We start from the raw sequence: 15,715 nt of genomic DNA on the forward strand, positions 1-15,715 counted from the left end.
AGATAGAGAATGATGGAGACGATTCTTTTAGACAAGGTGGTCAGGGAAGACCTCTGACTTAGACATCCTGCAGAGGAACTGGTGCTGTAATGCTGATGGGTATCAGTAAAGGTAGATTGCTTTCTTAATCAATGGTAACTTTGCTGCTGAATGAATATGAAAAAGGCTTTAATTTTTATGTCGAAAATGCTCTTTTCTCTTAAGTTGGACACGTTGTCTCAGGTAGAAGAAGAGTCTCTGCTAAGAAATGATCTTCGTCCAGCTAACAAACTTGCTAAAGGAAATAGGTTATTCATGAGATTTGCTACAAAAGGTAAATGATAATTGGTATTGATTTTTATTTTTAATCAAAGTGATTTTTATTGAGTGACACCTCTCTTGAATCAGAACTTAGGTCAAGTAATCTCAAAGATCCTTCAAACTATAATATTCTGTGCTTATAAAATCAATGACTTGCTGCCTGAGTTGGAATTTCACACATTGAAAGTGAATATTAGTTATTTGTATACTTTTGTGGTTTCTAGCTAAAGTAAGTTATTTTCTGTCAAAGCTGGTTTGTCCCATGTGCTTTTCAGCCAGTTTATCATCTGAACTATGAAAACTTTAAAATTGTATTTTATGTATCACAGCAATATCTTTCTGGACATTGCTAGTGGTGCCATTCAACTCTAATTCTCTAAAGAATTAAAAGTCTCTTAACAACTCATAAGGCTTTTTACACATAATGATTTTGGTGCGCATTAATAATGTGTGTGTGTGGGCGGGGGGGGCGGTGAGTCAGTTGAGAGTTAATTGGAAATGACAACTCTTCACCCCTGAATACTTCAGTAAGTATTTCTGAAGAACAAGGGCTTTGTTTTACACACAGTTATCAAAACCAGGGAACTTAGCATTAATACAATACTGTTACCTAATTCGGAGTCCACATTCAGAATGTACCAGCTCCCCACTCTGTATTAAAACTACCTGGGGAAAAAAAAAAACTGCCTGGCACACAGTGAGTGCTGTGTAAGTGTCAACAGTTCATGCTGCTGCTGCTGATGACAATGATGATTATCAAATACATTTGGATTATTCTTTATACTACTCCCCCACTGAACTAGGATCCACTCCAGAACTGGGTGTTTAAGTCTGCCATGTCGCCTTAGTCTCCCTGAATATGGAACTACTCCTTTGTTTTCCTTGACTGGGACATTTTTAAAGAGGATAGGCTCATTATTTTATAGGCTGCCCCTTAGTTTGTCTGATGTCTCCTAATTAAATTCGGGTTGTGCGTTTATACCACAGAAGTGACATTGTGTCATTTTCAGTGCATCATATCAGGAGGCACATTGTATTTATTTATCCCCTTCCTGAGGATGTTAGCTTTTATCACTTGTTTAAGGTAATGATTGCCAGGTTTCTCCACTATAAAGTTACTGTTTTTCCATTTATAATTTAAAGGTTTGTGGGGAGATGCTTTGAGGTTATGTAAATAGCCTGTTCCTCATCCAACTTCCATGCAGTAGCTTTAGATCCATTGATGACTTTTTAGCTCTCTCATTTATTAGTTGGCAGTCTGCTGTAAGGAAGAGCTTTCCCTTTTTTACCCATTTGTTTATGTATTTACTTATCTTTTTTACTTATATCAGTTTAGATTCATGGAGTTTTATTCAATGGGTTATCATCCATTCTATCATTATTTTGATTCACAAATTATTTTGGATTTGGCCAGTAGAGCCTCTTCAAACTGTTCTTTTGACATGCCTTCATGATTCTTTGAGATCTTTCTTACTTTATGGCACAATAAAACATCTTGTTTTGCCAGACTCTACTTGTACTTTCCCTGCCCCAGATCTGGAATCAGCCATTTCTCCAAGGAGCTGGTGGGTATATTTTTTGTAGGGTGCACATTCTGGTTTGTGCCACCAAATTTATCTCTAGCACTGGGTACATTCTCATTGGTGTTCATCCATTGCGTTCAGTGAGTGCCCAGGGAGCTGTCAAGAGACCTTTATATTATGAAAATAGGTGTGCTCACTGACCACCTTTTCTTCCTGTTAACTGGCATTTTAACTTGATAAATGGGGTCTTTTCTTCATTTACTTATTCGAGGGACCATTTGTGTGCATTCTGGATATATGGTGCTGTGCAGTTTTCCTTAAGCCATTTTGAGGAACGTCACGGTAAACTGGGAAAAAAATGATTTGCCAAATATATGGACCTATGTATAATCTGTTTCTTTGACCCTGATTCTGTGTTATTGGAGTGTTGTCATTCAGAAATGAATATCATCTTTCAGGGGGCAGTGAAAATGCCACCTCTTCTAAAAGCCTTTTTGATTCCTGAACACTGGTGATAGATAACTGATGCTCTCCTATGCTTCTTGGAACCTAGTATATTGTATTGTTGTTAATAGTATTTTCTCTATGAAGTCAGCTCCCTAACAGCAGCTTAACCTCCCTCATCTCTGAATTTTGCTCCACCCCCTCCACAAGGCACTGCGTTAGGAGGCATTCAGAGAGTGAGTGTTTATAGTGCATCTTTCCCTTTTGTTGGCAGATTGTGCTGATCTGATCCCAGCCATGAAAAACATTCTTTTTTTTTTTTTTTAAACCCATTCAACATTGTCTTCACACTCACAGGAAATCCTTGGTAACTGTTGTAATTAATTTTTAGATGACAAAAAGGAACTTGGAGCAGCAAGAAGAAGTCAGTATTACATGAAATATGGGAATCCAAATTACGGAGGCATGAAAGGAATTCTTAGTAATTCTTGGTGAGTCCAAAACCTTAAAATACAATAGTTTAAATAGTACGTAAGCTTTTCATAATCCTTCAGTTGGTATTCTGCAGTGGAATGTCAACACCATATGTGGACGTGAAGGAAAACAAGAAGCAAGAATTCAAGATTTTTAACTGTGGTAAATGGTGTGAGAATGCTGACTTTCAGTTTCATGTGAAACATCTCTGTTTCAGCACCTAACATTGTGTCAGGGTGTAGTTGAAATTAACTAGTGGATTTCAAGGCCCTTCCTGTTGGTTTTTGATTATGTGCTTATGCTGGCAATGTTGCAGGAAGCGAAGATACCATTCCCGTCGCATTCAGCGGGACGTGATCAAGAAGAGAGCCCTGATTGGGGACGACGTTGGCTTGACATCCTATGAACACCGACATTCCGGTAGTTGCCTGCTCAGCTCTTGGGTAGACACATGTTTGGCTCCTGAAATCATATTTTTATTCTTAATACAGTCTCTTAAGGTTCCAAACTTTATCATCCTCTCTTCCTTGCCCTCACCCTCTGCCAACATATAGGAAAGTAAGTCAAGTCACAATTAATTTGAAATTGCCCATACAAAGAGGTCAAATGATTTTATAAAAGCTGTTCTAACAAAAAAGGCAAGATGTAGGAAAAATTAAAACTTTTCTTAGGAATCTAATTTTCCTATTAATATCAAAAGCTGCGTGAAAAAAAATTTTTTTAATTATTTTGTTGGATGAGTTGATTTTATCGTTCCTTTGTCTGATGAAAATAAGCTGCTGTGTTTAGTGTTCTGTGCTTACTGGCTTGTGCACGTGAATGCCTCAGTAAAGTGGGATATCATGACTTGGGTTTCATTTTGTTTCTTCTTTTTTCTTTTCTTTTTTTTCTTTTTCTCTTCCTCTCTCTCCCCCTCCCTCCCCCAACCCTCCCTACCTCCCCTCCTCCCCTCCTCCCCTCCTCCCCTCCTCCCCTCCCCCCACCCTCCCTTCCTCCCCTCCTCCCCTCCTCCCCTCCTCCTCCCCTCCTCCCTTCCTCCCTTCCTCCCCTCCTCCCCTCCTCCCTTCCTCCCTTCCTCTCTTCCTCCCTCCCTTCCTTCCTCCCTTCCTCCCTTCCTCCCTTCCTCCCTTCCTCCCTTCCTCCCCTCCTCCCCTCCTCCCCTCCTCCCCTCCCCCCACCCTCCCTACCTCCCCTCCTCCCCTCCTCCCCTCCTCCCCTCCCCCCACCCTCCCTTCCTCCCCTCCTCCCTTCCTCCCCTCCTCCCCTCCCCCCTCCTCCCCTCCCCCCACCTCCCTACCTCCCCTCCTCCCCTCCTCCCCTCCTCCCCTCCTCCCATCCTCCCCTCCTCCCCTCCCCCCACCCTCCCTTCCTCCCCTCCTCCTCCCCTCCTCCCTTCCTCCCTTCCTCCCCTCCTCCCTTCCTCCCTTCCTCTCTTCCTCCCTCCCTTCCTTCCTCCCTTCCTCCCTTCCTCCCTCCCTTCCTTCCTCCCTTCCTCCCTTCCTCCCCTCCTCCCCTCCTCCCCTCCTCCTCCCCTCCTCCCTTCCTCCCTTCCTCCCCTCCTCCCCTCCTCCCCTCCTCCTCCCCTCCTCCCTTCCTCCCTTCCTCCCCTCCTCCCTTCCTCCCTTCCCTCCCTCCCTCCCTCCCTCCCTTCCTCCCTTCCTCCCCTCCTCCCCTCTTCCCTTCCTCCCTTCCTCCCTTCCTCCCTTCCTTCCTTTTGGTGCTTATTGTGAAAGAACCATTTTCATTATGTTTTATAAAGATTTGTTTATTTTGAATCTGATCTGTGAAAATCTTCTATATGCTTCGTAGAACCAGCCAAGTCAGCATACAAACACAGAATAACACGCGTACACATTTATCATTGTAATAGGGACAGGGAGAGATGAAATCTCTACATTTTAATGTAATGTGAATATTCAAACTTGTATATTTGAAATCTGCATCTTGACGCACATACTTTTCTGATACACAGTTAGGCTTTTCCAATTTCAGTTACTTTAAGATACTTTCATTATATAATCTTTATATTCATATTAAAAAAACAAATTGCCTCTAATTCTAGCACTCCAAGGTTAACAAATGATTTCATTTTACATTTTTCCTTTGTCTCTTTTCACAATAAATACTATGACAACTGTTGTGGACATATATTTTATATTCTGCTTCAAGCATTCCACTTACACACATTTTCCCATGACTTTTAAAGGTACATTTCATTATTCATGGCGGTTATGTTCTATAAAGTCACCGTGATCATTGAAAACCATTCAGAGACTCTAATCACACTATTTTTGTCAACTGATCAATATATAACTTTGTTTGATGTGTGTTTCTGCTTAAAGACACCTCATTTACTACATACTGTTGATTCATTAACATTGGACTCAAGGCCAGCAGCAGTGTAACTCATGCCCGAACAAAGCTTATCTAACACACGTATTTTCTCCATACGGCACATCACAGCCTTCTTGTGTTTAGGAACACTAGACAGCTTTGGAACTATGCTCAGAGGCTATTTTAAACAGGGAAATCACCAATAAAAGCCACACAAGTGTTAAAAGTTAGCACTCACTGGACTGCAAAAAGGACACTTGTTTACAGCGTGAGAGATGAAACAAAAAAGATGCGGCTTTGTTTGCCCGCAGCTGGGAATGTGCATGGCTGGTGCCTCAAATTTTTTGTTGCTCCTATGCATGTCCACAAATGACCACGAAAGTGCCATGGGTTTTGATTCTGGAGTTACAAATAAAATTGGCAAATTCACAAATACAGAATCTGTGAATAATGATGAGGGTCTGTATTTTAGATAACTTTGTAATATTGCATCAGGCTGCTAGTTCATGCTTTACCTAGACATTCTTTGTTGTAGGGATCAGAATGGTAACCAGATTAGCACTATTATAGATAATGCCCCAGTAAACTCTAAGGATGGGAATCCCATCTTTTAAAAAGGTCACTGACGTAGAATAGAAAATTGGATTTGTTAGTTTTAGGGCTTTTCCTAATATTTTTTGGTTAAATTCCTTAGGACTAGTGAATGTTCCTGAGGAACCCATTGTAGAGGAGGAAGAGGAGGAGGAGGAAGAGGAGGACCAGGACATGGATGCTGATGACAGGGTGGTGGTGGAGTACCAAGAGGAGCTCCCAGCCCTCAAGCAGACCCGGGAGCGGAGCACATCGAGGCGGTCCAGTGCCAGCAGCTCAGACTCGGATGAAATGGACTATGATCTAGAACTGAAAATGATTTCCACTCCTTCACCAAAGAAGAGCATGAAAATGACGATGTATGCTGATGAAGTGGAATCTCAGTTGAAGAATATCAGGTAAAAATATTTTTTTCTTTTTATCAGTGCTAGCTTTTAATTTGATTTAAAAAATTACTAAGTTCTTCTTAATACCTCTTAATTTTATATCCACTTTTATCTTTTCTAATTTCAGTCCTTTGTAGAATTTGAATAAAAGCATCTGATTTTTCCTCTTAATGTACAAGAGGTGATCCTTGTTATAAAAACTATAGACGATATAGAAAGTGAAGTCACCTATAATCTCATCTTCTTCTAAGAGAACGACTGTTAGCAATTGGGTGAATTACTTTCCTGCTAGTTTTTTTTTTTTTTGCGGTACGAGGGCCTCACACTGTTGTGGCCTCTCCCGTTGCGGAGCACAGGCTCTGGACGCACAGGCTCAGCAGCCATGGCTCACAGGCCCAGCCCCTCCGCGGCATGTGGGATCTTCCCGGACCGGGGCACAAACCCGTGTCCCCTGCATCGGCAGGTGGACTCTCAACCACTGCACCACCAGGGAAGCCCTTTCTTGCTAGTTTTATGTGTATACATAACACATAGAGAAATTATAGATATATTTGTACAAAAATTAAGTTATACTGTTTATATTGTTTTGACATATGCTTTTTCCATTTAATATAGTGTAGACACCTGCTATTTTTCAACTGCATGTAGTCCATTGTTTGAAAGTGTCATTGTTTATTTAACCAATCCCTTATTGATGGAGATTTCTGTTTTTTGTTTTTTTTTTTTCCCCTTGGCTGCGCCATGGGGCTCACAGGATCTTAGTTCCCCAACCAGGGATCAAACGTGGGCCCTCGGCAGTGAAAGAGTGGTGCCCTAACCACTGGGCTGCCAGGGGATTCCCTGCATTTCTGTTTTCTTACTGTTGCACCAACTAGATAAATTCTAGTTACTGCATAAGACGAGGCACGTGTTTTAAAATGTGATGTTGCTAAATTTCCTTCCAAAAAGGTTTTACTCAAATTACCACCTGTTGCCTTCATAATTCACCAACCTTAGGTATTATCACTCTGATTTTTGCTATTCATGGACGAAAAAATACAGTTATTTTAATATGCGTTCTTTGATGACCAGTGGAGCTGAGCAGATTCCTGAGGGCAGATCGCGTATGCATGGCTCAGAGAGGGCTCGAGGCTGGGGTGCTCTCTAAGAGTTCTTGATGATGTATTTGGGAAAAGGGAAGAAAAAAACTTTTAAGCTGGTTGGTTTGTATGGCCTTGTTCACATCCTTATTTTTAGTTTTCAGAGAACTTTCCAGTGGCAAATGCTGCCAGAATAATGGAACTCGTCCCCTGACGTGGTGGGAGAGGTCTTTGGCAGAGACGTCTGTCCTTTAACGAAAGGGGTTGTAGACTCTGTTGTATCTAGACTACAGCCAGATCACAGCCTGGGTGAGCAGAGGCCTCCAGCCCTCTGCAGGCCTCTATTTAGCGAATGTCCCAGGAGGAGGGGGCTCGCAGGTACGTGCTCTGCGATAGCTCGCAGATGCCATGTGTGGAAACCACCCTGGAAGACTCGGGCCTGCTCAACCCCAAGCAGCCTTTTTATAGCAGGCTGGTCCTGGCTTTTGTAAGCAAATAATTACTGGTTTATGGTGTTGTAAGTGAATGTTGGCCATGTTAGATTGGGTTTCTTAAATTGTTTTTCCAGAGTGTATGAGATTGTTGTATGAGTGTTATCCCACAGTTCAGGTTGGTTTACTGTTCCCCTATCCCCCTTTTTAAAGGAACTCCATGAGGGCAGATACTCTATCTACAAGCAATATAAAAAACCGAATTGGTAACAAATTAACACCTGAGAAATTTGCAGATGTCCGACATTTGTTAGATGAAAAACGTCAACACACACGTCCACGGCCACCTGGCAGCAGTACTAAAACAGGTATTGTTGAGTTGTGTATCTGGGCTTCATTCTGAGTTCCAGAAAGCAAATGCAGACAGGGATAGCTTCTTGGGTAAAACGCTGTCATTTATGGACCAATTTAGTAGTCCTGATTCATCACTTCTAAATTTTGGGTTAGGCGTTAGAACTTTAGGACATGAAATTTAATCAGACTTTTGCAATACTCGTTTTCAATATTTTTGTCCCAAACAATTATTTTATTCTGTATGTCATTGGTATACTTTATACATAAGGATAATAGAAATTAAGTCGGGTTGTTGTATAAATGGTTAAGAGTTTGAACTGGTTAGTTTATATGTGCAAACACGCATATAGTGGGTACTTGGCCATGCCTGCTATGTGCCAGGGCTAGGTGCTGGGAGTGTTAGAAGTCTTTGCAGGGGATGCAAAGTCATCACAGAACTCAGATGGAAAAACATAAGGGCACACATTCAGGTAATTCCACCTGAAGCAGAATGGAGTAAGTGCTGTGATAGGGCACTGTAAGCAGTGGGCTGTGGGAGCAGAGAGGGGAGGTGGATCTGTTGGGGGAAGATCTGTTGTGGGATGCTTCTCAGAGCACGTGGCTGTGGAGGGAGGCCTCGGAGAGGAAATAGGATCTCAGTTGGCAAACCTAATTTTTTTGAGGTGGGAAGTAACCTGATCTTATATCTATTTTAGAAAGGTAACTTGGTGGCAGTGTAGGGTGTGATAGAGAGTTAAGTAAGTAACAAGGGCCTGAACTAGATCAGGGACGGTGGAGGCAGAATTGATGCCAATGTCAGCCTTGGAGAGGAAGAAGACTCAGCGCTGGGAAGTGCGGGAGGAAAGGGAGAGAAGCCAAGGGGCTCAAGCCTGAGGGGCTGAAAGATGGGGATGCTGTCCTCAGAGAGCATAGGCAAGGTGGGTGAAAGCCCAGCACAAGGACTTGCTAATAAATGTGTTTTTGTGGTTGCTGTTATTGTGAGAGGGAGCTCAGGAGGACAGGCAGATTTGCGGGGGGGTGCTTGGAGAAAAACAAATTTGATTTGGGACATCTTCCCTTGATCCTTTGCTTTTTGTCAGTCTCATTACAACTATTGTTCAATGTAATAGTTTATTGAGAACTTCTTATATGTTCAGAGATTGCGGCTTCTGTCCTCAGGGAGCTTGCAGTATTTCTTGTCAGCCGAAATGTCCGTAAATTATTTGCTCTGCTTGATTCTACTACAGAAAACACAAAGCAGACAATTCTGCCTGAGAAGTTCCTTTCTGGAGCAGTCAGCTAAGGTTTTTTTCCCCCTGCGAGCCCCTGGGGATTCTCATTTGAATTTTCCCAGAGAATCCAGACTCTGTAGAGGGAAGGCTCTTAAAAGCCTGGTTGTGCTGGGCCCCATGTCCAGCGCATGTCCAAATCTCAGGGAGATTTGGCACCAGGTCCTGCAGAGATCTCAGGTTGACAGTACAGATAGCAAAGCATATGCACGTGGTCACGGTAGTACTTTTTTTTCTTTTTCTAGATATACGCCAGCGATTAGGAAAAAGACCACATTCTCCGGAAAAGGCTTTTAGTAGTAACCCAGTCGTTCGGAGAGAGCCCTTTTCTGATGTACATAGTAGGCTAGGTGTTCCCAGGCAAGATGTTAAAGGCCTCTACTCCGATACTCGGGAGAAGAAATCAGGTTGGTAACACTGAACACTGATGGAGAAGGGAATTGGGTAAGAGCAGAGACAATGGGTGTAGCACAGAAATACTTTGTTAGCAGAAGGCAGGAAATAGCATATGACAAAAATAAATTATTTTTCCTCTTTCATTATAGTCATCGTCATCATCATCATCATCATCATCATAATGGTAACAGTGTGGAAAATTTAGAAAATGGGGAAAAAAACTCACCCCTGATTCTTTCTGTTTAACGCAAATACTTTTTAGTTTCATGCTATTCCAGTCTTTGCCCATATACATATACTACTATTTTCATATATCATCTTATCATAGTCATTTTTCCACATTCTTAGAGCTTTTATAAATAAAACTTTTTTTTTCTTTTTTTTTTTTTGCAATACATGGGCCTCTCACTGTTGTGGCCTCTCCCATTGCGGAGCACAGGCTCCGGATGCGCAGGCTCCGGATGCGCAGGCTCAGCGGCCATGGCTCACGGGCCCAGCCGCTCCGTGGCATGTGGGATCTTCCCGGACTGGGGCACGAACCTGCGTCCCCTGCATCGGCAGGCGGACTCTCAACCACTGCGCCACCAGGGAAGCCCTTATAAATAAAACTTTTAATTGCCTTACAGAGTGGCTATCTTATGAAATTCTGTGTATTTCTCTATTGTTGAATATTAATATTTGAAAAATTAATGGAGAGTGAGCAGAATCTGAACGTTGACAGTGTAGCAGGCCCGTCAGTTTGCAGAATATTGTAGCTGGGAAGATGTGGGAATGGCCCAGTCCTGGCAGAATGAAGTTGTACACGGACGGGATGGTGAGTCTCACCAGGCAGGGGCAGGTGTAGTATAAGCAGCCTCCCAGGTGATTCTGATGTGCCTAGCATGGGGTAGGATGGGGTTGGGGGGGCGCATATCCCCGAGCTGAGAGAATCTCCCGTTGGGTCCAGTTCTCTCAGTCTGCAGGCAGGGGACTGCAGCCAGGGAAAGGAGAGGATCTGCCCAAGGCTGCACCATGGTTGCAGGTGCCACGGACAACCCCCAACGGCCCCCCCACCCCCCGCCCCGTGCTTCCTGCACGTCGGGTGTTGCCAGTGCCCCTGTTTCTCAGCATCGACTGCCAGAGCTGAAATGCCTTCTCACCCAAACAGGTAGTTTATGGACTCGCTTAGGATCTGCACCCAAGACCAAAGAAAAGAACACGAAGAAAGTGGATCACAGGGCGCCCGGCACAGAGGAAGATGACTCCGAGCTGCAAAGGGCATGGGGGGCTCTGATTAAGGAGAAAGAACAGTCTCGCCAAAAGAAGAGCCGGTTAGATAACTTACCATCTCTCCAGATTGAAGTTAGTCGGGAAAGCAGCTCTGGTTCAGAGGCAGAGTCCTGATGCCCTTGGGGCCCAAGGCGGCTGCCCTAAAGCCTGACATTCTTTTGCAGGGTGGGGTGCACAGTAGGACCCCCCCATGCGGGAGTTGGCGCCCCTCCCATTCTTGCTCACGCAGTCACCCTCCACTCTTGCTACTGCAGCAAGACATCTTAAGAATGTGACATGTTTTGAAGGGCATCTATCTAATCTTTTGCTGCAGAGTTATAGTTCTGGGCCCTCACTTCTTTTCCCACCACCCCACAAGCTTTACCCTTTGAGGAAAAGGCAGCCCTCCAGATTTTGTAGACATTTTTCTTAATATTTTTAACATTGTGTCTTTTAAAAGAAATGTTTTACACAGTTCATCCAAAGAGCAGAGAACTGAACTTCTCACTATTGCCTTGGCCCTGACAGCTGTTACCAGCACCCTTTTCCCAAGAAAAGTCAATTCCCAGGTGCTTATTGGACAGCCTTCGAGGGGGAAGATGAGGGAAGCTGCCAGCTCACCCTTCCAGGATCCTAGTGTGGGGGCCGAATCTCATGGACCTGACCTCAGAGGTGCACCCGTGCCGCCCAGGTAGATAAGAGCCGCAGCGTCGATCGCCCTTCGTTCCTCCCTGGGGATTTCTGTTAGGGGGCCTTGTTAGTGATCAGCTTGAAGTGAAGATCAAGTTCAGTGCTGTGGGATTTTTAGGAACAAAAAACTGTGACTTTGGGATTTGGGGTGGATTTTTGTGCTAGGGGTGGGGTCATGGGTTCATGTTGAACAATTTTTAAGTCTGTATTATGTTTAAAAATTAATGATTTAAAAGTTTAAATTTTTAATTTTTATATGTGAAAATATTTCCTTTTGGCTACGAGGGAAGCTCAAGTGGTGTCTTCTTATGTGCTGTTAAATATATATTATATACTTTGGAAGAAGGCAAAGAGGGGAGCCTCATTATTTTTAAATGATCCCAACTGTATAGTCTGTCTGTTGTACATAGAGTTTAACTTGCTTTTTGGCCACTGTAGGGAAAAAAACCCATCCACCTGAGATGGGAACCTGTCATTTATTATCACTTCAGAAGTGATACACTGATATTTATTCTTTCTGTCTCCAAGTTCTGGCACTTGAAGACTTCTTCAAAACTGGCAAATAAGATAATAGTTATAGAAATTTTAGTTCATTTATTTCTAAACTCCTTTCAGATTATTTTACCATGAGAAGGTGGTAGATTATTTTGTCTTCCCGTCTGATTTTTATTTTGAAGTATTTAGTGTTGTATTCCTCTGCAGGCTTAAAAATAGTGTTTTACTTCAATTCAGTAGAGCTTAGGAGTTAAAGAGAATAAAGCCTGTGTTGCTTGTGTGGTGTCACAACCCCTCACCTGTCTGGAATGTTCAGCACCCAGTGCAGCTCAGGGTTCTAGAGATCTTTGCTCATGCCTGAGCTAGTGGTCACATGATTAGTTGATTGCAGTGTGGTGCGATGGAGGGTGGAACGAACGCTTTGTTTAATAAAGAAAGGCGGGGAGACTTGAGACTTGCAACAAGAACTATGTTGTCCATGTTTTGTTGGTTAACCTGCTTTTTCCCTCCCTGTAGAAAGATGAGAGCATGTAACCATGATATGTTTCAGCTTCCTAGTGGGATTCTAGGAAAGAGCTGGTTCTGGTTTCTCTGCCAGTTAAGACCTAAGGTTTCTGAGGTTTCTCAGCTCTTTGCCCATGAAGCACACAGCTGGGAACCAGGTTCTTGAGGAGGGGCCAGGGTCTGGGCGGTTGGTCAGGTGAGAAGTGCAGGGACTGTAGAGTCAGAGACGCCGACCCCTGGCTGTGCTCCGTGGGCCTGGGCCTCAGTTTCCCCTTCTAGCAAATGAATGGGCTGGTACTAGAGCTGCTGGCTTCGTTGGTGCGTCTTAATGGTGTTTTGCTGTCTCAGAGTGGTGGCTGCAGCGGGCTGGCCAGCACCAGTGTCTGCGACAGGTGCAGGGAGGGTCAAGGAGACAACTGAGGGTGTGCATGAGGTTGTGGACGGGACTACCCCCACCCCATTCCAGTCTCTGGGCCACTAGTGAGACAAAGAGGTCCCCACGGTCAGGGTCCCCACTGACATGCTCTCTGCAGTGTTCAGAAAACTCCCCTTCTCAGACTTTCCCTTGTGTTTCCCAGTCATGACCCTTTCCCACCAGTAGTTCAGGCCCACTTGTCCCATGGCCTTTCAGCCCTCACCAGTCTTTTGCTAGGGATCAAGGAAGACTTTCAGGAAGGGCGGTGGTGTGTTGTTAAAACTGACGTGACCAAGAAAAATGCCTAGTTCAGCAGCCTTGCAGTTCTCACAAACACGCAGAGCCCAGAAAATTACCTTTAAAGATGTTAAGTTTTATTTCCCAAAGTTATTGGCCTTAGCCTCTCACTCTCCGGCTCACTCCAGCACTCAGATCTTGCAGCATCTCACGAGTGCTCTGAAAGCCCGGGCCCTTTCTTGGGAGTTGGGGAGCAAAGATGGACAGTCGGTTTCGTCTTTACACATATGAGATTTTAGATACATTTTTGCTGCTTGATAATAATTACAGATACCTCATTTCTGTTTTCCACTCTCCACCTTGGGAGAGGTGCCAACTACCCAGGAGAGCTTGTGGAGCCCAGCACACAATGGAACCTCTCCTCCCCTGGCCTCCTCTAGCCTGACCCCATGAGTCCCTCTCCTTAGGTCAGAAACTGTCTTCTCCCTCTGCATCCTGCAGCAGCCTCTTTACTGGTTCCTCTCCCCTCTCTCTCCCTCTCCATTCTGCACACTGCAGCTGGGATGAACTTTCGGTGTTATTAGCAGCTTTATTGAGATATAATTTACATAGCATACAGTTCACCCATTTAAAGTGTACACTTCAGTGGCTTTTAGTATATTCACAGAGTTGTGCATCCATTGCCGTAATCGATGTTAGAATATTTTCATCATCAAAAAGAAACCCTGCACCCGTTCACAGCACTCCATTCCCTCTTCCCCACTGGCAACCACTAACTACTTTTTGTCTCTATGGATTTATCTATTCTGAACATTTCATATAAATGGGAATCATACACTTTGTGGCTCTTTGTGACTGGTTTCTTTAACTAAACATATTTTCGAGGTTCATCCATGTTGTAATATATATCAGTACTTCGTTTCTTTTTATTGCTGAGTAATGTTCCATCGTATGGATATACCATATTTTGTTTATCCATTCATCAGTTGATGGACCGGTGGGTTGTTTCTACTTTTTGGCTGTTATGAATAATGCTGCTGTGAAAATTCATGTACAAGTTTTTACATGGACATATGTTTTCATTACTCTTAGGTTATATACCTAGGAGTGGAATTGCTGGGTCCTCTGGTATCTCTATCTTTAACCTTTTGAGGAGCTGCCAGACTGTTTTTCCAAGTGGCTGCATCATTTTCCATTCCCCCCAGCAACGTATGAGGGTTCCAGTTTTCCCACATCTTTGTCAAGACTTGTTATGTTTTGATGTGAATTGGTATCTCATTATGGTTTTGATTTGCATTTCCTTGATGACTAATGATGTTGGACATCTTTTCATGTGCTTCAGGGTGAACATGCTTACGAAGGTTATTCCTATTACTCCTCTGCCTAAAAGCATCACCACTGCCAATGGGATAAATTCTGAACCCCTTTGATAGCTCACAAGGCTGGTCAGGATCTAGCCTCTGGCAGTATCTCTAGCCTCTTCTCCCCATCCTCCCCTACTTTCTGCTTACTGGTTTCCTGGAAGCATCTTGATCTCACCAGCCTCCCAGACTTTGCTCAGTGCTGTTCCTCCCCCCAGTGACCCCCTGGTCCTCTCCTCATCCCACTTCGGCTTTGCCTTCTCCTCTCCCTCATCCTCAAGGACTTATAAACCTCTCCAGGAAGCTACCTGCAACTTCCAGAGCAAGGTTATTGGCCCTGTTATGTGTCCCGTGGTACTGCCACGAAGGAGTCTTGTTACGTTCCAGGGTTAGGTTATAAAGTCATGCCTAGGATAAAAATTGAGTGTAATCAAAATTCCTTTCGGACACCCTGAGGAAGGCGCCAGGTTGAAGACCATTATCGCGAGGTGCAGTGCGGCTGGTTCCTGCCTGTGCGGGAATAGGTCACAGTTTCTTTAGCTGAGCACCAGAAGTGGTTAGACTGCAAATAGGGCCGTGTTATGCAAGCAACACTTATTTGTAGGTGTTAGACTCACACTCAGGCGAACAGTTCGCTTTTGAAGAGGCTCTTGGGAACCGAGACAGGCCACAGGAGCTGCAGGGGCACAAGCTCACCTCTGGCCCTCCCGCCTGTCTGCTCAGGGAGCGGAGTGGCAGATGGAATGGCCCAAATGACTTAAAATTGTTTTCCTTGACTTTTTTTTTTTTTCCCTAACTTTTTCAGACAAATACCATTATGTTTGCCTAAGTGAAATATGTATGTAATGCCAAATCTCTGTACCCCCTCAAGCCAGCACACCGGTACCCTGGATCGCAGTTCCCTCTTCCTACTTTGTCTTGATGTTAGACTGTGAGCTCCGTGAGAGCAGGGCCACGTCTGGCTTGGTCATGGGGTTCCCCTGTCTGAGTGCCGTGCCTGGCACCTGGCAGATCCCCTGTACACATAGCTGGATGTGTAAATTCCCCAGCTGCTGGAACAGCTCCATTCTCTGAAGCCCCGGCATCCTCTTACAGGCTCGTCCTCGTGCTTCTGCCTTGTACACACAACACTATTTTCATGTTTTGTTTTCCCTGCTAGCAGCCCCTGTGAGCAGGCTTCTTCAT

General features: G+C 44.1%; 1 protein-coding gene across 1 annotated transcript in view; it reads left to right on the forward strand.

The window, feature by feature from the left end:
• NCBP3 (nuclear cap binding subunit 3) overlaps positions 1-11,575 on the forward strand; it is a gene marked incomplete at its 5' end in the record, with an annotated part of 28,094 nt that extends 16,519 nt beyond the window's left edge. Inside the window, 8 exons of the mRNA XM_079726091.1 lie at positions 205-313; positions 2,659-2,758; positions 3,058-3,161; positions 5,770-6,064; positions 7,776-7,930; positions 9,430-9,595; positions 10,732-10,890; positions 11,357-11,575. Coding sequence (XP_079582217.1) covers positions 205-313; positions 2,659-2,758; positions 3,058-3,161; positions 5,770-6,064; positions 7,776-7,930; positions 9,430-9,595; positions 10,732-10,890; positions 11,357-11,465 — 1,197 coding nt within the window. The 3' untranslated portion in view covers positions 11,466-11,575. The remainder of the gene's footprint in view (positions 1-204; positions 314-2,658; positions 2,759-3,057; positions 3,162-5,769; positions 6,065-7,775; positions 7,931-9,429; positions 9,596-10,731; positions 10,891-11,356) is intronic.
• Between the last annotated feature and the right edge of the window lie 4,140 nt (positions 11,576-15,715).

Source organism: Hyperoodon ampullatus (assembly GCF_949752795.1).
Source record: "Hyperoodon ampullatus genome assembly, chromosome: 19".
NCBI classification, from domain to species: Eukaryota; Metazoa; Chordata; class Mammalia; order Artiodactyla; family Ziphiidae; genus Hyperoodon; species Hyperoodon ampullatus.